Source organism: Lycium ferocissimum, chromosome 12 (assembly GCF_029784015.1).
Source record: "Lycium ferocissimum isolate CSIRO_LF1 chromosome 12, AGI_CSIRO_Lferr_CH_V1, whole genome shotgun sequence".
In the NCBI taxonomy this organism is placed as follows: Eukaryota; Viridiplantae; Streptophyta; class Magnoliopsida; order Solanales; family Solanaceae; genus Lycium; species Lycium ferocissimum.
Genome location: NC_081353.1, coordinates 27823273 through 27846268, shown reverse-complemented (window position 1 = coordinate 27846268; position 22996 = coordinate 27823273). Strand labels below are relative to the sequence as shown.

General features: G+C 33.9%; 1 protein-coding gene across 2 annotated transcripts; it reads left to right on the top strand.

Moving 5' to 3' along the window:
• Positions 1-17636: 17636 nt before the first annotated feature.
• LOC132039542 (protein NUCLEAR FUSION DEFECTIVE 4-like) lies at positions 17637-22996 on the top strand. Of its 2 annotated transcripts, none has more exons than XM_059430016.1 (3): positions 17637-18164; positions 20441-21309; positions 22252-22996. In XM_059430016.1, exons 1-3 carry the CDS (start codon positions 17841-17843, stop codon positions 22715-22717), a joined length of 1659 nt encoding a protein of 552 aa, XP_059285999.1. In that variant the 5' UTR covers positions 17637-17840; the 3' UTR covers positions 22718-22996. The 2 variants fall into 2 exon arrangements, with proteins under 2 accessions (XP_059285999.1, XP_059286000.1); XM_059430017.1 differs by lacking the exon at positions 17637-18164 and adding an exon at positions 18457-18589.

Sequence of the window (22996 nt, the reverse complement as noted above, 5' to 3'; positions counted from 1 at the left end):
GCACAAAAACAATTTGCAGGATGGCCCTTCACTGGGGGTGGTCTTTAATTTTTGTCCCTCAAATTAGCGGTCTTTAAATTTTGTCCTTCGCTAAAAATTTCTTGGTTTCTAGTTCGAACCCTCGCTCAGTCAAAAATTTTAAAAAAAATCGCAAGGCAGAATAATTTTGCAAAATTCGGATAGAATTTTGGAAAATTCTTCCTTGAGAATCCAAACATCTGCCTTGTGATTTTTTTTTTTATTTATCGAAATTGTGTTCGAACCCACAAATTTCTCGTGTACAGGCGAAGGAAAGACTCAAAGGCCACCAACTTGAAGGACAAAAATTAAAGACTGAAGGACAATCCGCGCAAAAAAATGGCGATTACCTCTTATAATGATACACGAAATTGGGCCTAAACATTTGAATGTTGAATTTGCCCAATCTGCATTTACTGCACAGTGCCTTACGTTTTTCTTCTTTTAGTGCGCGTTAATTTTAACTTTAATCTAATTTTAAACATTTTGGTAAAGACTTTCAAAGTTTGATTAGAGTAATATCACTTATTCATTTTTTATATCCTGCCTCTTTGGCTTATTTTGAAGAAAAAAAAGAAATTCTTTTTTACATATTTAATAGAGAAATAAGAAAAGATCATATCAACACTATTTGAAAAGTACCTTGTATACTACAATTTGTATTTGTCTCGTAATAATATAAAAGACGATTATAGTTAAACTTTTCTCATATGTCTAAATCATATGGACAGAGTAATATAACAATTATGCTGGTCGCAAATAGCAATTGTTAAGTGCCTATTAGATTATATTCAAGGTTCGCATAAGTTGGTGCAAACATGAGAAAAAAAAAATTCTTCCAGAAAACAAGAGAATAAGATACTCGATTTTTTGCTTTCTGTAGTTTAGTTATGAGGGGGACCTTGGGATTAATTATTTTTCTCACTGAAATTAAGCTCGTTTTCCAACAAAACAGGAAAAAAATGTTTTCAGTCTTAACCCTAGTACTAATAAGATAATAAATATTAATGAAACTTTTGTCTTTCGGCATGTGATTTACCATAATTAGTCCTTGCAAACTTTAAGTATATAAAAAAATATTAATCGTTCATGTTGCTCTTTATGTCCTAATACTTGTTTTTAAATAAATAGTTTTAATACAAATTAATTACTACCAAATTTTGAGGGCCTAGATTTTACTCTTTATGTTACAACATCATCATTTTCGTATGTGTCCCATACAAATTTGACCGATATTATATCTATATGAAAATGAATTTAGAAAAATCTATTTTTCAATTTAATTTGTGTAATGATGTAATCTAATTTTTATATGTGTCCCATACAGATTTGTTGTGCCGCGTCATTCAGACAGCAACAGAGACAATATGTTTTTTTTTTCTACGATCTTTTTTTTTTTAATAAAGAGAGGCAGAATTAAATTCAAGATTTCGTGGGTTCAACTTTTAAGATTTTAGTAGTGAATTTATTATACTTTTAAAATTTAATAGTAATTATTAAAATGTCAATAACTTTGCACATAAAATATAATTATCTACATATCGTTTTAAAAACGGAAAAGGGCCATTGAATATACGTCTCTATATTACATTATATCCCCTGCATTGTTATACTTATGGGTTCAAATAATTTTTAATTGAATTTTGTAATATCGTCTCTATTAAAGTTGTCCGCAAACAAAAAAAGAAATGGAATTTTGATGAGGTGGATGCCATTAGGATTACCTCATCACAATTTTAAGTTTTATTCCTCCATCTTTTATGCCATAAAATTTCCACCCTCCATCACCATTTCCACCATGTCAAAATCAGAATCTTGAGCTAAAGCGGTTTTAAATGCAAAAAATGAAAATTTCTCAGACACCAAACAAAAGGCAAGAGAGACAAGTGAAGCACCACGAAACAATATGAATAAAACTAGGACATGACAGGTCCCAGTTGCACTGAAACAAGATCTAAGTATCTAACCCTGAGGAAAATACATAGTCTTTTACTAAGTTTGCTACTATCAGTGAATTATTTCCAACAAAACAAGCAAAATTTCCCAAATCATATACTCGACATATGTTGAAGGTTTAACGTACGATTCAACTTTACCACTTGAAAGATTTGTTTCTTTTTTAATTAATTGTGCTTGACGATGCTTTTGTTGGATTATTTTTGCTTATATCATGGTTAAATGGTGGTGAGGGTGGAAATTTTAGCTGGAAAGGAAGATGTGAGGAATAAAATGGGTTAATTTTAAGTAATGCCAATATCCACCTTCATCAAATATCATTGCACATAAAGATTGATGTCCAAGGTGGACAACTTTAATTTTTTTTTTAGGGGATATTTGTAAGTCTAAAATATAACATGATATTTTGAACCGAAAGTATAACGAGGGGTATATTTGGCCCATTTCAAAATATATTTTTTTTTCCGTTTTAAAAATGCTAAATTTAGTTGAACCCATTGAATATCGTCTCTATCCGCGTCTGGTTAGACAAATATTACATTGGTACTCCACTGTAAACATTGACAGTCTAGTTATTTTATGAAATTGAATGTTTAATTTTTAATTGTGCATTATTTTAATAAACTCTTAAATTAAAGAGTCAGTCTCAACTCTCAACCGCAAACAAAAAAAGAAAGGAATGATGACACGTCTCTATAGTGCATAATAAGTCACTTTAGTAGGGGTTTAGCCATAGGATTTGAGATCCCAATTTTAAGTTTTAACTACAAATCAGAATTTGTTTATAAAATTTGCACAAAAGTTCAACTTCAATTTCAACTATCAAATTCTCAAAAAAATAAAATTTCAAATTTTAAATTGTGATTTTAATTTTTTTTTAAATATAACACTTGACTCATAAGTTTATATTTGGTAAAAAAAAAAAAGACTCATTATTTAAGTTTTGCGAAAAAAAGAGGCTAGATACATTACGACGGAAGAAATTATTGCGTCATCATCTTATAAGATTTATTAAATAATAGCTAGTTACTACTATAATTGATTTTTTGGACCAGTGGATCTTTGTACAATTATGTGTATTTGAAAGTTTTTAATAACATATAATCGCAAGCATTTATTTATAAAAGGAACATGGAAATATGTGATTTATTAATGTGGTATATTAGGTTTTTATATTGACACACTCTATACTATAAGTTTGCTCTTTTGGTAAAATTGCATAAGAATTAACTATATATATATATATTATATATATATATATATATATTATAAAAATATATAATATATATATATAATTAATATATATACAAACAAAATTTGACTCACATCAAATATTGATTTCAAATCATATCCAAACGGGTCTTTGTGTACACCATATGTTGAAGGTTTAACGTCAAAGATTCAAAATCCGTATCGGTAATCAAACTCTGAAAGATATTGTTTCATATCACTTGTATAAGGTTCTCAAACAAGAAAATTGGATTGTTTGATGATGCAATATGAATTTGGGCGTTATATAATGGGAGATGAGCTAACGTTTTGGGTGGTTGTAATTGGTGCAGTACACAACTGTTGAAAGCTTAATCTTCTGAAAGAGGACATGAGTTTCACTAACTACATTCAGACCCCTTAAGTGTAGCTCCTTAATTATTCATTTTAACTCAATTTTTATTGTAATACTAGTTATTTTAGACCCATTAGCTTGCTAGGGTTTTTTAGTATATATTTTATTGGTGTAACGATTTTAGAGTTTATATGAAAATCTACCTTTAGCTCTCTTTAGAGTAGCTTTACCTTAGATTTGTTTCTAGCTAGTTTTCTTCTCAAATTCCATTTTGTATCATTTAACCTTTTATATTTTGTTAATAATAATAATAATTTTGGTAAATCGATTTTAGTTCTTATGATATCTAATTAAGCATATTTGACCTAGGGGTGGGCATTCGGTATTCGGTTCAGTATTTCTAATGTTCGGGTTCGGTAATTCGGTAATCGGTAAATTAAACTTCGATTCGGTATGATATTCGATAATACCGTATTGAAGTTCGAATCGACTGAATTATAAATTTATACAGTTCCTTCAATTATTTTTGTTTTTCGATGTGGAGGCACGATATAATAAAAGATCAAGAACTAGGAAGGCATCAAGAAAAGCTAATTGGCACAACTAAAAGCCATCTAGTAAGTTAAATTAAAAAAGGCTAGAAGATAATCCAAATGCTGCTACTAAATGGATTATCCAAGAAGTGCATATAGCAGTAGCACTAGTTATATGCCCCTATTTTGCTACTTTGTTTCGAGTCACTCAGATACTCAGAGTCATATACGATCGGTCATAGCTCATAGGGACTAAGGATTCGTTGGCTAACTATGAATGATCCTGTTAGATATATGGGTTATAACTAGGGGTAAACCTTTATTCAATAGATAATTCGGTATTCGGTAAATACCAATACGGAACGGTATTAATATCTCATACCAAACCCGAACCCAAATACTGTAATTTTGAAATTTTACTCCTGACTACCGCACCGAATACTAAATTACCGAATACAAAATTACCAATATTTTCGATTCGGTTCGATAATTCGGGTTTTGGTATTTCATGCCCAGCCCTAATTTGACCTCAATTGAATGAAATATGTATGCACTTTGATACCTTTGCTTGCAAATGTTCACAAATTTAGCATGATTACCGATTGGTCCACCGTTTAATTACTCATATGTTAGATAAAACTTGTATTGTTACTTCATATTTAACTATAATATAGTTATAAAAATTATCATAATATAACATATTTGCTACATAAAGAGATCAAAAACACACATTTCAATTAATTGAGGTTGAATTCCACGTATTTAAATTCTTAAAAAAAGTTTAAATTTATCCATCAATTTTTTATTAGTATTCAAAATTACCTTAGCTTGGAGATCTGTTAAAGATCAAAGGCAGAAATAGTTTTTTTTCTTGACGACAAGATTGACCATGACATGTATGACACATTTTAAATTCAATATTTATGGAATCCAGGATAAATGTTCTACCGATTCTAAATTCTCAATCCCTAGGAATCCCAAATAATTTGGCAGCGTCATCATTTCCTTTTTTCTTTTGGTATATTAATAAAGAATACTGTTAATGTTACACTAGACAAATGTCAATTTTTGGTAGTCTATTAGTACCACTGACAGTATCTTATAATGTGCAAAGTTCAATTTTAATGTAAAAGAATCTCAAGATCCAATCTCATCTGAACTGAGAAAACGAAAAATAAAAAATGATTCTTAAAATAAAAAAAAAAAAAAAAAAAAGACACTACTCTACCTGCAGGGATCTATAATTCAATAATATTCCAAGCACTTGGTAGACAAGAATAGATCTTTAGATTAGAAATCATCATGTGAATTGGATTTAGAATATTTAAAGGGAGCGCAAAGTACATATGTATACAATTTGCATCATATTGTTTGCCAATTTGATTAAAATAGTTTTGGATTCCGAATCTTAGAAAAGTGTTTTGACAAGGGTGTAAGTGCCAAGGGAATCTACGAATGGCAGGGTTTAAATTTTAGCATAAACAAAAATATATTGATTGATTTTTTTTTTTTTTTTGTGTGTCTATCGAAGTTTTAGAGGATAAAATTATTTGTTATATAGAAAAATAACAAGTACCTAATAAACAATTAAGGTGTGAACAAACTAGATGCGAATCAACACAATCGTAGCATCGTCATTGGAAAAGGGAAGATGTCCAAATTTTCTCCTGAACTTCGTGAAATGATCTAAATTTTCTGTTTGTTAATAGTTATGTCACATCTAACATACCCTTGTTGGTACAAAAATGAGCTAGATTTGCCCATGAACTATAAGAATTGGTCCATATATGCCCCTAAACTTTGCGAAATGATCTAGATTTTATTTTTCTCGGTCACCATCCCTTTAAAACGATCACTATCATAATAATTGATTCTCTCCAGTCTAAAAAACAACACCTAAAAGTCATCGTTACTAAACCACCACTTCATCCCCACAACCACAAGTCCACACCGCTCAAAAAAGAAAAAGGAACAAAGTTCCACCTGTAAACCACCCCATTCAAGCATCTATCTCATATATTCATCTTTACCACTTTCCTCCATAACCTTACCTGCTTTAGAAGACCACCGGTCCTCAACCGTTGCAACCTTATCTTGGCAGTCACGAACTATTACAAATGATTTAGAAGTTGAATATTGTGTGCGTGGATTTGTTTTAATATTAGGAGGTTGCTATAAAGTTTTGCCATCGATATTAGTGATTTGAGAAGTATTGGTGATAAGTTGTGTCGATTGAGATTCGATATAGTGCAACTTAACTTGATGATGCAGTGGATCATTATATGAATGCCATTTGGGTTGATCTTAGGTTTGAGGCTGATTAATTTGAGTTTGGAAGGGATAGATATCCATCTTTTGGAGGTTTTGAGTGTTGAAAATTCGGCATAGCTGCCGTCGAAACAACGACTTTGTTATTCAAAACTTAAGGACAAATTTAGACCAATTTGCATATTTCAAATGCAAAATTGACACTTTTCGCTTGCAAGGAAGGTTCACATGTTAGAAAGCCTCTGTCTTTTGTCAATAATGCCAAATCTAATCTACATTTAAAATGGCAAAGGTAGATTTTGTTAGGGTTTTGTCCTGATTTTCTTACCATATTTGGATTTTACCTTTTCTTGAAGGAAGGACAGAGAGTTTACTATAATTGGTTTTACTTTTCTAAAAGGAAAATTTTAATATTCCATCGTTGGGTAACCTCTTTCTCGGAGGAAAAGGTTTTGGACCTATAAATTGAAGAATCCTTCTCATACAAAACAACATAGTAGCACCCATAATGTAGTCATTAAAGAGTCTTGTTTAGGGGGAGATTATTATCTCAATAATTTTATTCTTTTATTTTAGTTTGTCATATGTAGGCCAGTTAGCCCAATCATATAATATTATTATGCTTATTTTAGTATAGTTCTTTTTGTCATTTGATTTATCGACCTTCGAGGTTTGCACTTATTAACTTCTGCACGATGCCTTGTTATTTCGATCCCAACAAGTGGTATCAAAGCCAATGGTTGACAGAGGTTGAAGATGGGTTCAAGCAGATACAACTCAAATTGCAGACCAGTTCACGATAATAAAGATCTGTCCGAAGTACTATATGTACAGACGAAGTTTCAACTATATTTTCAACATTCTACTGCTGCATCTTTAAAAATAAAAACAAAATATTTTTTAAACCATTTTTAACCCATAATATTTTTAACATATTTTTAACCATTGCAAGCAACAGTGATGAAGATTATGTGAAGAAGACGAATCAAGTTGTTACACCCCGTATCTTCGAAGAAGCACTCATCAAATTTGAAACATAAGTACGTTGAGTTATGGTTAAGTAAAATCACTTTGGAATATAAGGAGCAAGCATTATTAAATATACTTAATGAGTAAAGGATGCATATAAGGCATACTGGAAGGTTTTATAAGGAAATGAGTGAAAGAAATGGAGTAGTATGACTTTGAAGAAAGGATGGGTAATGTTTTGTATGAAAATTTTGGTCTAAATTGAGGGAAGAATATCTCTTAGCATATGAAGTGTTTTGAAGTGAAACAAAAGCCTAAAATGAAGTTTGCCGAGTCTAGTTTCCAACGCAACAAACCGCTCGTAGATAGGACATCGGAGTAGAGAATTATGGACGTTACAAGTTCGACGACAGAGTAGAAACGCGTGCTACAAAAGCATCAAGAAAATGCTACGTGAACCCGACCCGAATTTGACCCCTATATAAAGGGTAATAACCTCCTTTTTTCATCGATTTCCCTGGAAAATTCCGTAACCGAAGAGAGAGAGAGAGAGAGGGAAACAAAAAGCGAGTAATTTTTAAGTCGCGGAGTAGTGGTTTATGTCCGGTAACGTGTGGTCGTGATTCTAGTATTGTTTTGCGGTGGATTTTAGCGTGGATATTGAGGATATTGCTGTCTTAACGAGAAAAAAAGGTATGAATCTTTCTTTGGTATTATTTAAGGCTTATTTACTGAGACAAAGTCGTTAAATAATTGTAGTAAGTTGGTTAGTTATGGAAGTTGGAAAACAAATGCGTGTGGCTGTTTTACGGTACATATTGGTGTTGGAAATGATGTTATTGATGTTGGTATTGTTGTTGTTGTTGTTGGTTGCTGAATTGAGATTTCGGGCTACGCATATAAACAGGGGAAATGCTGCCCGATTTTCGGCAAGATATAAAATAGTTTGACTTGAAAGCGTAGCACAAATATACTACGATGAGTCTAACGATTGTGTGAATCCTCTTAAATGTAGTACTTGCGAGCTCGTACGAATAAGTGTAGATAATTTGGAGGTACGAACAGGTATGTTAAGGCTCATCCCTTTCTTTCAAAGGCATGATTCCTAAGTTATGATCCCATAAATGTTTTCATAACCTCCTTGCTTTCAAAAGATAGAAGTTCATGACTCTTAAAGCTTCTTATGATGTTAAATGAACTATGTTCTATGATGATTGTGACGATGATGATGATTCTCTTCTAGCAACTTCAAAGCTATGATTTGAGAGCATTATGATATTGCTGAGCCATTCCATGAATCCCTAGATCTTACTTATTGTTGATAGTCTCACCTCATGTTATTCGTTCCTTTGAGGTAAGATGTAGCGAAGATAATGATTCTATTTCCAATGTTATCTAAGTTCATGATTCTCAAGATTCCCGTGACATCGTCGATTTCATCCTACGATGGTTAATCCTTCAGGAATGATATGATGATAATGGTAAAGCCAATGATGGTGTTGATTTCATGCATGTATTTTTTTTATACGTGTGTGTGTACGTATGTACGCATCGCATCCCATAACACGAGTCCGAAAGGGGTAACATGACTTCGAGTCCCGAAAGGGCGGTAAGATGACACCGAGTCCCGAAAGGGCCGGTAAGATGACACCGAGCCTACATAGCCGGGTAAGATAATACCATGCAAGACGCTATGTGTATATATATGTATTACCGTGCCTTAATGGCCGGGCAAGATGCTATATATATTACCGTGCCTTAATGGCCGGGCAAGATGCTATATGTATTATCGCACCTTAACGGCCGGACAGGATATTATATATGGATATATATGGAAAAGTCTTTTTTTTTAAAAAGCTAAGCATGCACAACATTCGCCTTAAAAGGGCATGTAGAGGCACAGGTTGATCTCTTTTACATTACTTTATCTTCATACGTTCATTATATTATTTTCCATGTTCGGTATCTCTTACTATGCTACTATTCATGCCTTACATACTCGACATCGCTTCATACCGACGTCTCTTCTCGTGGACGCCGCGTTCATGCCCACAAAAAGTGGATAGACAAGACGAGGATCTTTCATCGTAGGCCGCCTTCGAGTGTACCGCTATGATTGCGAGCTCCACTTCTTCCCGGAGCGTTGCCGAGTCCGGATGTATATATATGTTTGTATGATTTTTGTTCGGGGCATGTCGGGGCCCCGTCCCGACTTGTATACTTCACCATGTTCATAGAAGCTTTGTGGCAAGCTTCCCGTGTATAGCTTCGTTATGTTCTGTCTATTGTTATATTGGCATCGTAGGTCCATCGACATCTATTTATACATGATATTACGTTCATATCTAGCCTTAGCCTTATTTTGTCATTCGAGACATAGAGAATACAAGTTATAAGTTTGTTCGCTTTGCTTTAAGGTGACGGTGCCAATCACGCCTTACTAAGGGTGGGGTGTGACAAATTAGTATCGTAGCAGCTTCGTCTCTGGGTTGTACGCAAGCCGTGTCTAGCGAGTCCCGTTTACGGGGGCCACATTTATAAATGAGGTCGCAAGTCATTTAGGAATGATTGACCTTCTTTTCTCATCTTAGATCGTACTAGAGAGCCAAGTCATAGAAATGAAATTTCTTGTACTCAACCCTTGATTTCTAGTAAGAAGAATGGTGTTGATAAAGGGAAGAGGATGATGATATTAGATTACGTAAGAAGTCACTTTGTTGAAATTATGTCATCAAAACGTGCATCTTCTATGAGAATAAATTGGTCATAGTCAAGATAAGCCGATTGAACAAGAAAGTTGGGAATTAGTTACGTGTATAATTTAATGATAAGTTTAGTTGTAAGATTGCAGACGACAGAAGTTGAAGGAAACAGTACAAAGGTAAGTAATGGTAAAAAGGATTATAAGTCAGATATGGTAAGAATGTTGCAAGTATTATTGAAATGTATATGGTAAGAATGTTGCAAGTATTATTGAAATGTATAGCCAATGAATGGAAGAGAAAGTGACCAGGGAAATATACAAGGACGATTGATAAAAGTCCAAGTATATTCCGAGTTGTGACGCACGAGGTAAGTTTTGTCATCTTTGCATTGCTCGATATCGAGAGCCCCGCGAGGCTAAGGTGTGTTACACATGTATATATTTGACCCCGTGAGGCATTGCATGTATTTTCTGGTGCAAGGCAGTGGTTTGGATAGTAAGAAGTATAGGGGGAAAACTTCTCAAAATTTTTCTAAAATTTAAGGACGAGGATTCAAGGATATTCACGTTGGTCGAAACGAGCCGGGTGACAATGAATTCTCGTGAAATTTCAAGCCGCTAGTTATATCAATTGAAGAGTATATGACATAGAACCATACAAACAATCGCCATGACGAGATGGCTATAATGTATCGGTGCAAGCACGATGAAGAGATACTTCACTCTACAAACTCTTCGTACTCAAGAGAGACAAAGCCACACAGTATAACGAGTCTTTATTAGAACTTATATGCGTACAACTATTGTAGGATACCATCGATAGTCGACGAATGGAAGTTTTGAAGGGACCGATAACTAAAGTATTTATGATAGTCGCGCTAAGAAGTTTTAGCGCTACAAGGAATCTTAAAATTTAGGAATGGAAAGCAATTGTACGTGTTGATCGATGGCTTGTCATCGAGTTCCAAAGGTTAAAATAGCATTTGCTTCGTCGAAAGAGTAAGGAATCCTTTTAATCCGGAGAGAGATTCACTACGAGAATTTATCTAACCGTTAATTTCACCGTTTCTAAAGTTACGTGACAGCGTCACGCAAGAGGCGGATGCATCATACCAAGACTAACCCAACGGGATCCCATTAGCACTCTAAGGCTGTTAAAAGGGGCGAGTAATACTAGACGGGGCATACCTTCCGTTGTACCAAAAATCTTACAAATTCGAGATAAGGGTCGTACGAGAAAGCCGTAGCAACCTAAGGAAATCGAAGTACGCGAGTGGTTAGGAAACCCCGCAGGTCGCGGCGGACAAGTGCGATTGCATCGTTATGGTAGTTACGTGCATCACAACTCTAGAACTAGATAAGCGTGAAAGGTATTCGGGAACATTTCGGAAGTGCGTTAGTAAATATATGTAATGATGTACGAACCCCAGGCGGGTCACACAATCGATATTGCAGTTCCCCCAAAGAACCGACGTTATATATTAAAGGTATTAATCGAACAGGGTCAGCGAAAGTGGCCGGTAAGATGACACGTAGTCCCTAGTACGGTAAGATGACACCGAGCCTACATAGTCGTAAGATAATACCATGCAGTTACGCGCATGCGTATATATATGTATTACCGTGCCTTAACGGTCAAGTAAGATGCTATATATATTACCGTGCCTTAACGGCCCGGCAAGATGCTATATTTATTATCGCGCTCTTAACGGCCGGACAAGATGTTATATATTATCGCGCCTTAAACGGACAGATATTATATATGGATATATATGGAAAAGTCTTTTTTAAAAAGCTAAGCATGCACAACATTCGCCTTAAAAGCATTTAGAGGCAATGAGTTGATCTCTTTTACATTACTTTATCTTCATACGTTCATTATATCATTTTTTCATGTTCGGTATCTCTTACTATGCTACTATTCATGCTTTACATACTCGTACATTGCTCATACCGACGTCTCTTCTTGTGGACGCCGCGTTCATGCCCATGCGCGGATAGACAAAGATAGAATCTTTCATCGTAGGCCGCCTTGAGGTACACTCGCTATGATTGCGAGCTCCACTTTTCCGGAGCGTTGCGAGTCCGGATGTATATATGTTTGTATGATTTTTGTTCGTGGCATGTCGGGGCCCCGTCCCGACTTGTATACTTCATGTTCATAGTAAGCTTTGTAGGCAGTTCTGTGTATAGCTTCGTTATGTTCATTCTGGTCGTTATATTGGCATCGCGGTCCATTGGACATATATTTATATACATGATATTACGTTCATATCTAGCCTTAGCCTTATTTTGTCATTCGAGACATAGAATACAAGTTATAAGTTGGTTCGCTCGGTTTAAATGGTGTGCCGGTGCCAATCACGCCTTACCAAGGGTGGGGTGTGACACAAGTTTTGTCAAAAAAAAATTCAGGCTAAAAGGGGAGATTTGTTAGGGTTTTGCCCTGATTTTCTTTCCATATTTAGATTTTACCTTTTCTTGAAGAAATGGCGAAGAGTTTACCATAATTGTTTTTTACTTTTTCCAAAAGAAATTTTTTAATATTCCATATTTGGATAACTTCTTTCTTGAAGGAAAAAGTTTTGGACCTCTATAAATTGAAGAATCCTTCTCATACAACATAACACAATAAAGATCCATAATGTAGTCTCTAAAGGAGTCTTGTTTAGGGGGAGATTATTCACTCAATAGTTTTATGCTTTTATTTTACTTTTTCATATGGCCGGAGGCTAGTTGGTCAAATCCTATAATAATATTATGCTTATTTTAGTATAGTTCTTTTTGTCGTCTGATTTATCAACCTTTGGGATTTGTAATTATTAGCTTCCGCACGACGCTCTATTTTTTCGATCCTAACAAATTTGACCTATATTATTATTAAAAAAAAAAAAAAAAACAAATTTGAATCATTTCGCAAGGTTTTGAGAAATTTTTTATCTTTAGAAAAAGTGTCGTTGGTCTGCATTTTTAATCCTCTACAGCACATTCAGAAAAATAAAATTGACACAGAACATTCAATTGAAAATATTCCCTGTTTTAATTTCAGTCGGTCCACTTGGGTCTTCATTAGGCCTGTGCACGAATCGGTTCGGTTCGGTTTTAGTCATCATCGAGTTGAAATTTTGAATTTCGACTTTCTAAAATTCTCAACCAAACTCGATCTATTCTAGGTTCAATTCGATTCGTTTTTTATTATTTCGGTTCGATTACACAAATCGATTTGTTCGGTTTGGTCGAAATTTAAACAAGCAACTATTTTCATTTCAGTTTTAGAGCAAACATAATCAAAAGTAATGAGATCCTAAATTTAGAACCTCATAACCAAGACATTAACCAAGAAAAAACTAAACTTGCAAGCAAAATAGCATATAAATAGCAAAACAAGAGTTTGACGACTTGTGCAAGCATACAAATCCGCATAATAGCATATAAATAAAGAAAAGTAATTTTTTACCTTGAAAAACACTTGAGAAGAAAAGGCGGTGTATTAGGATTTAGGAGCATGTGAGAGAGTGAGTTTGAGAAGAGAAGACAGTATTTTTATTGAAAGACAGTGAGTGTATTTTCTGTATTAGACTATTAGGTCTACGAAATATTGGGATTTAATATAAAGTATTAACTATAAGTGTATTAGAGTACTATTAGTCCTTAGTGATATATACTCAATTCGGTTTTTTCGGTAGGTTCGATTCATAAGTAGTACCCAACCATATTCGAATCGAGAAATCATAATATTTGACAATTGAATTTGTAAACCGAAATCGAATTGAACTATCCAAATTGAATTATCCGAATTGCTTCGAATTGGTTCGGAAATTCGAGTTGAACCGATTTGTGCACAGGCCTAGTCTTCATGTATGCACCCAAGACTGACCATGCAACTCTAGTGTTAATATGTTCTAGTATTAGTTATGCCAATAGTAATAATACGATTTTAACGAGCATTACTTTGATTAATACACCAAATATAAGTAAATCTTGGCCAACAATGGAGGAGATCGCTTTATTTTCAATCAAATGTCTTGGATTCAAGTCTTTGAAATGGAGAAACTTCTAATACAAACATTGTTTTCCATTTAATAGGTCCTCTGCAACACGAATATGAATTAGTCGATCAAGTCGGTCAGTTTCGAATATCAAATGGTTATACAAAGAAAAGAAAAATAAGGTCTCACTTGTCAAACAATTTAGTCAATTTTTTTTGAAAGTATATGTTGGACCTTTATTCTAACATGTTGACTTAATTTGTGCTTTTTGACAAAATTGTTGCTTGTAGATTATGACGGACTCACAATTATAGCAGCAAGAATTGATAAAAATAATTAGTTGCTGATATGTCATTTTCAAGCAAAGCACGCGTAATACAGGCCACAAAATTAATACGTCAAGCAAATAGCACAAATTAAGCAAAAAACCACAATGTGATATCATAAAAGAACACCCGAAATGGGTGTGTTTGCCACCAAAAAAAAAAAAAAAAATATTAAGCAAAAGAATCCTCAATTGAGTATTCAAATTTTACTTATTTATTTTAACAAATGCGTAGATGCTGTAATAACAAGTTGACCAATTCATATGAAAATAAATTATCACTTCAAAACGGCCTAGACAATAAAATTTTAATACATATGGGAAGGAAATAATTACAGAAAAGCTTTCAAGAAAGGCTTGTAGAACTAGAAACTAATAGCCTATTCAATACTTCCTGTATTTCCATGCTGATGAATATTTTCATGAATCAGTTATATTAAGCGTGACCAATATATTTTTTAAGAAATTATTTTTGACACTGATTTTTTGTATATTATTTTTAAATAAAATGTCAGTTCACGTTTAATTTCACTTTACGATAAATAGCGGAAACTATTTGCGTCAAAAGTATGACTAGCACTTCTTTGTTGTTTTAAATGATTTACCTTTTTTCTTGTTAATTTTTTTCGAGGGACCATATAAGATTTTTAATAATTTTTATAGAAAAATACCATTGCTCTGGGATCTGGGAAACAAAAGGAAAAGGGGGGAAATGACACCACTAAACTACAAGTCTTGGTGGTAACCACATAAGAATCAATTGTTCTTTTGAGATATGATTTCTTTTTTAAGAGAAGGTATATGTTTCCTCCTTCTCAATTTGTTTGTCACTATTTCCTACTAATTCATTTAAAAAAGAAAAGTATATTTCTATATTTACAGTAATTAATTTGAATTTACATTTTACCTTTAAGAAAAAAATTGTATAACTACACAACATTTATGATATACTTTAAGATCACAAATTTTAAAAGTCTTATAACTATACATATTATGATATATTTAAGATCACAATTTTAAAGTCTTCATTTAAATTTCGTGCGAGTCAAACTATGCCTAATAAATTGAAGAAAAAAAAAGAGTTTATTATTCCTTTCTATTTCATTTTTTTTTTTTTTGCAGCTTCGGAGTACGAAAGTCAAGCAAATTAATTTCTTGTGTGAATTTAGGCAAAATTATTTTAAGATAGGTGGAAACAACATATAAGCATTATTATGTAATTCAAAGTATTTAACAAATAATTAAATAATTTATGATCAAACAAAAATCTTTGTGGCTCCTACCAAGGGCTAATGTTAAAATTAGGGGATCAGTATAACTCAATAACTTTATTCCAAAGCTCCATATTTGTTTTAAGAAACTCATTTAAGGTGAAATTGCTCGGGTATCCCCTAATGGGACTGATATTTATTTTTTATCCCCGTTTTTATATATGTTGTGATATATGTGTGTTTGGGTTTACATGCAAGGCAAATGACATATGTGCCCTTGCAATAGAAGACAATATATTAAAACTCTTCAGGACAAGTCATGGCCCGGGTCAACAGAAAAACCATGACAACCGGTATGGTTTATGAATAATCCAACAAGACAAATATGTTGAATATAGTATGAAAGTCCTAATGATTTGTCATGACACGCATGTCTCCGTTATGAGATGTATTTCTTTTTGTATATTTTAAATTATAAAAGAGAGATATCATGAGTGAGACGAAATGAATAAAGAAGACATATCATGAGTGAAATGATATTATGATAACTCTGTAAAGTTTGTGAGTTATCCAATAGGATAACTAGGTTTTATATAGCTTAAAGCTTTACCGATTTATCATGACTTACATGTCCCCGTTCTAAAATGTATATTTTCCTCTTCTTTGTGTGTACCTTTGAAATCATGACCACTCAATAAGATTTATGAGTAATTAAGAAGACAGTTAGGTTCAATATAGAATGAATTCATAACGTGTCATGACTTGAATGCTATTGTTTGATGTCGTTTTACATCTCTATCGTTCTATTTAAGAGTATTTTATGCCAATTTTTTTCATTAAACTTGAAATAATTATTCACATACAAATACCAATGTTGGAAACATTAATTTAAATAGAAGCATAAAATATTCATTTTTTAAATCACCCGATTTAATATGTATTAAGTATTTTATTTAAAATTCAATATATAAAAAGTGTTATAGTCTAAAGAGTCATGAACTTAAAAGGGATAAGACGTAGAAGCACACTTAAACTATGATGAGATTGCAAAATTACACACCTAAACTACGTGAGTCATGGGAATCTTATGACTCCACTGAATTTATTTTTTTCGTATTATTTACCCCTTTACTAATTATCTGGTAAAAAAAAAGGGCTAAAACCAGCATGTACAAACACGCATTTATTCAAGACTAATGTCTTCAAAGAAGGAATTCTGGAAATGTGCAAAAAGTACATTTGAAACAAAATTTAAAGCACAACATTAAAGCTACTTAGTGGGAAAAAATAGTTGAAGACTGATCTATTATTGGTGCAAGGTGTATTTTAATTTTGGGATGCAAGAATCAATAAGTTTGTGTTTTCTTTTTACCAGGTAATTAATGAGAGAGTAAATACTACGAAAATAATAATTCAAGATCGTCATAGAAACTCAACCCCCCCCCGCCACGCACCTCATAATTTAAATAGGAAAAATAACCCTCTATGTCTATTTGGAGAAAATATTTATCCGAAATGGCCCATATTTCTAATATAATCCGAAATGGGCATTTTATACATTATTAGACACTTGTAAACAAGGTTTATACATTGTCTACGGTAAGTATAATGTTGTATATCGTGTATATAAACACTATTGCAACGAAAAATTTAGCTATGCGGATGTAATTTAAAAATATGACTATGTGGATGTAATATTTTGTGTAATTGATATATTTTGGATTGTTTGTATGTTCTTTTGAATATTTTTACATGTGTGAGTTATTAGTACGATATAATTGAGACGTTTCTTAAATAGCCGAAATCATAATTTTCTACGATATGAGTGTATGTAAGTCGAATTCGAACAAATTATAGTTACCGATTTATCACACTGCAAAATACTGAAACCGCACTTAAAAATACCAATCATATCGAATTAATTTATACGATAATAATATAATTTTTTTTGAAACCGAAAACTGAAATTATCATCAAAATTTCATGTACTGTACCATCCCGTATCATGCCCCGTGCTCCAAGGAGTAGACACAAGCCTCAATAAATCCAAAGAAACCTGGTTTTTTCCTCTGTTTTCTGTTTTTGGACACTCTTACCTCTCAGACAAACAACACCCTGCAAGATTCATCCCCCAACTCACCCCAAGGTGATCTCATCTAACATCAAAATCGAATATAAAAATCCCATCTTTCCCTTTCCTTTTGTCTCTTTCTTTCTCACTTGCACCTCCCAATTCTTGTAAATACACACAAAAAAGGAACTCTTCTTTATGATCAAAAAAATAGAATCTTGAAAACCTTAAAATGGTGAATGTAAAGGGTGGAACAAGACCACCATGGGTAGGATTAGGAGCTGCAGTTTGGTTACAAATAGCATCTGGAAATGCATACAATTTCCCACTTTATTCTCATTCATTAAAATCAGTTCTTGGTTTTAATCAACAACAACTTACTATGCTTGGTGTGGCAAATGATATTGGTGAAAATGTTGGACTTATTCCTGGACTTGTTTGTAATAAGTTCCCACCTTGGGTTGTTTTATTAATTGGTTCTTTCTCATGTTTCTTTGGTTATGGTGTTCTTTGGCTTTCACTTAGTCAAACTGTTCAGAATTTACCTTATTGGCTGGTAAAGACTCTTCCTTTTTTGCTTTTTATTAGCCCCTTTTACTTTCTTTGTCTTGTTTTGTGCATATGTATGTTAAAGATCTAATCTTTGATTGATGTTTATTCTTTTTATTTGCAATTGCAATCTTGTTACTTTGTTTTGAGATGATTGGATTAGTTTGGTACTTATCAATTTGTTTATCTTGGTTGGTAGGCGGAGTTTAAGAAGATAAGACTAGTGTTAAATCTTGTGGTTTTAGACGTCTTGATGGGGTGTTGAAACTACAAGATTTGCAAAATTAGGAAAGAGAACCATTTAAAAAAAGAAAAGTAAGACGAACATATTGAAACCTTAAAGATCCAAAAGATTCCAAGAAAATGGTGAATGTAAAAGGAGGAACAAGGCCACCACTTAGTCAAACTGTTCAGAACTTGCCTTATTGGCTGGTAAAGACTCTTCCTTTTTTGCTTTTTATTAGCCCGTTTTACTTTCTTTGTCTTGTTTTGTGCTTATGTATGTTAAAGATCTAATATTTGATTGATGTTTATTATTTTTATTTTTATTTGCAATTGCAATCTTGTTTCTTTGTTTTGAGCCGATTGGATTAGTTTTGGTACTTACTGCTCCCTCCGTTTCAATTTGTTTATCTTAGTTTGACTAAGCGCGGAGTTTAAGAATGTAAAGAAGATGGTTGAATCTTGTGGTTTTAAACTAAAAATATGTATGATGTACAAAAATGCCCTTTAACTTTGTGGTCTTAAACGTGCCAAGTGGGATGTTTGAAATTAAAGAGTTGAAAATTAGGAAAGAGGTAAACCGACTAAAAAGGAGAGTAAGACGAACAAATTGAAACGGTCCCTTTTCTTCCTTTTTAGTCCCTTTTGTTTTTCTTGTCTTCCTTTTTGTGTTGATGTTTTTGAAAGTTCCATTTCTAGGACATTACATGCTGTTTATTCTTTTTATTTGCAATTGCAATCTTGTGTCTTTGTTATGAGCTGATTTATGTGTGTCTTAATGAAATCCAATTTTATGAGAAAAGAATTGATTTGCTGTCCAAGTGGTATATTTGTAATTGCAATATGAATACTCCCTTTGTTTGAATTTGTTTGTCTTAGTTTAACTTGGCATGAAGTATTAGAAAGTAAAACGATTTTTGAATCTTGTGGTCTTAAACTAAATATATGTGTAATGTACCAAAATGCCCTTTAATCTTGAAGTCTTCAACATGTCATGTGGGTTGTTGGAATTAAAGAGTTGCCAAATTAGGAAAGAGATATTCTTTTTTAAACAGACTAAGACTAAAAAGGAAAGTAAGACAAACAAATTGAAACAGAGGGAATATAAAAATTTCAGAAAGATCAACTTTATGAGTAATGATTTCTTCAAAATTGATGCTTATACTGCATAATTTAAAATTATGTGGTTAAAGTGATTTTACAGTTGAGAATGTTACAGTCTGCTGAAATTTTATGAAATCTTAGCAACAGCCCAGCTATAATTAGATTTTCTGAGAGTAAAGTCTCTTCACTCTCGGTTCATCTTTCAAGATTGTGCTTGACATGAAAGAAAATTAGCTTAAGTTTCTGACCTGGAACTGTTCAATCGTGCAACTTAATGTTAAGAAGCATCGACTGTTGAATCAAGTCTTCTATGAGAGGACCTCTGCCAGAGGCGGAAGCAGCCTTAGAGCACCGGGTTCATCTGAACCCAATATTTTTGACCCATGTATGTGTAAACAAATAGTACGTCTGGACCCATAATTATAAAAATAAAATAGGTTCAATGCTCAGAACCTTAAAGCTTGAACCCATAGAGTCCTTAAGCTTGAACAAGCTGAACTAAGATTGCATGGCAGAAGAATAACTTATTTATTATTACATCTCATGAAACAAATCGTGCTGGACTACCTTAAGAAGATGTCCGAGCGGGTAATCTTTATTTTTTCTTCTTTGAAGCCGAATGTTTTTCCTTCCATCTTGCTTTTTCTGGCCATTAACACCGCTTACCATGGCTTAATTCACAGTAATGTAATGGGTTTCCCCAGTCCTGAAATGTTCCATGTTGTCCTTTAAAGTTGTTGTTCACTGCTACTTGGTGAATGGTACCCGCTGATGCTCATTAATCGTTTCGGCGTTTAATATTTCCTAATTTTTCCATTCATTGTTGCCTGTAGCTTCGTCAACACTACTTATGGTTCCAAGAGTTAATGTAATTGTCTCTGGTATTTTGTTTCACTTATCATTCTCTCATTTCTTCTTTTTAATTGAACAATATACTGTACTTTGTGGTTTTGGCAGTTATGGATTGCACTTTGTGTGGCCACGAATAGCAGTGCTTGGTTCAGCACAACTGTGCTTGTGACTAATATGAGAAACTTTCCTCTAAGTCGGGGCACGGTTGCTGGGATTCTTAAAGGCTATGGAGGGCTCAGTGCTGCAGTATATACAGAAGTCTATAGTGCATTGCTTCGCAATTCTTCTTCTAAGCTCTTGCTGTTCCTTGCATTAGGTGTTCCTACATTAAGTTTGTTAATGATGTACTTTATTAGGCCTTGTACTCCGTCTTTAGGAGAAGATTCTTCAGAGTCGTACCACTTTCTGTTCGTCCAAGTAGCTAGTATCGTGCTCGGTGTCTATGTATTAACAACAACAATTTTGGAAGACGTATTTTCGTTAAACGTCTTTGTTTCTTACAGTCTTCTCGTTATCATGGTTGTCCTTCTAATGGCTCCACTAGCCATTCCTGCGAAGATGACTTTTTATCCGTCAAACAAAGGCAAGTTGGGCGTTTCCGATGTATCAGAAAAATCGGAACCCTTGTTAACACCGTCATCATCAGCAACAAATCTAGGAAGTTTTCAAGAGGGAGAAGAAATATCTGAAGTGGATATGCTTTTGGCTGAGGGGGAAGGTGCGATAAAGAAAAAGAGGAGGCCAAGAAGAGGTGAAGATTTCAAGTTTACTGAAGCTTTGGTCAAGGCAGATTTCTGGCTTTTGTTTTTGGTTTATTTTTTCGGTGTGGGTTCTGGGGTTACTGTTCTCAATAATCTGGCACAGATTGGAATAGCTCAAGGTCTTCATGATACAAAGATCCTGTTATCACTCTTCAGTTTCTGCAACTTTGTTGGTCGCCTTGGTGGAGGAGTTCTTTCAGAATATTTTGTCAGGTGTGATAATTGTTCCTTCAACCTCTTCTTAGCTACTATTTGTATTTATCCTCTCTTGTTGCCCCAAAGCTTAACTCAAACGGCAAATGTTGAGGGACTTGTGACTTAGGTCACAGGTTCGAGCCCTGCACCATGCAAACTATGCTTGGTAGTTAAGTAGAGAAGGGTAGAGGGGCGGGCCCATTTTCACCGAGTTTCAGAAGTTACGGTTAGTCCTAAGGGTTGGCCCCAGTCGGATTTCTCGGTCATCAAAAAGATAAAAAAATTAATCCTCTCTTGTTTGACTTAATTATTGTCAATCAATGGGAAAATAAAATAGCCGATAGGTGGTTTTATCGCTTAAAACTTAACCAAAAGTAATTAGTTAAGCAGTTATTGCTACTACAGTACCCTTCTATAACAGTCATGCTCCATATCAACATTTCACTATAACAAACCATGGTTTCTGAGGAACCCATCCTTTCTTTTTTTGGCAATAAAATGATTTCATTACGAAGTGAAAACAGTTACAGCGCAAATAACCTGAGGTTGGACATTGTCCCAACCTTCAGGATGTTCTTATGCTCATCTATGACTTACTACCATATGGATACCAATTTAGCTGCTGAAACACACTTGCTAGTCTAGGAGCCCATCTTTTATGATATGTTATATGTTCTCTATAATAGCATTTCACTATAGCAGCCAAAAAGTATCAGAACAAACGATGCTGTTATAGAGAGGTTTGACTGATTTTGTGCTTTTGTCAATAAAATTGATAGGGCAACTTTTTTACCTAAGTATTCAAAAAGGGTAGTCAAAAACAATTTATGGACGAGATAACGTGTTGAAGATGGTAAACATGCTTGAAATGAATAAGTAGACTGCTTGTTTCAGTTATAGTGTTTTACTGTCATAATACTAGCCCTGATCTAATCGCTTAGTGTTCGATTTTCAATGCAGGTTAAAAGCAGTACCTAGAACAGTTTGGATGACATGCACACAAGTAGTAATGATCATTACCTACCTTCTGTTTGCTTCTGCACTTAACGGTACCTTATATGCAGCGACAGCATTACTCGGAGTCTGCTATGGCGTTCAATTTACAACAATGGTCCCAACAGCTTCTGAGCTGTTTGGTCTCAAGCATTTTGGTATAATTTTCAATTTTATGTCGCTCGGAAACCCCTTAGGTGCTTACCTCTTCTCCGGTCTGCTTGCCGGGTTTCTCTATGATAATGAGGCAGCCAAGCAGCATACTTCCACTTGCATGGGTCCTAATTGCTTTAGAGTCACCTTCCTTGTTCTGGCTGGAGTATGTGGTCTCGGCACCATGCTTAGTATCGTTCTTACCATGAGAATAAAACCCGTTTATCAAATGCTTTATGCTGGAGGATCGTTTCGGCTACCTCAAAGTTCAAATCATTAGGTATCTTGAAAAAAATCCGAGTGACGTCATGTGGTAATGTTCTAAAGGAAAGCACATTGACAAGTACCTGATTGCCTGTGAGGTCAAATCTCGGACAGTATAATATTTTTGAAATTTGTTGTGATTTGTATGATATGTTTGATAATTTTAGGTTATTTCGGGTGTGTCCACGATGAAACATCTTGCAGTTAGATGCTTAAACTACTGAATGTAACTACTTGCTGAGTTGTAACACTTGATACATGAAGCTATAGTAAGAAATAGCGTCCTCTCATCTAA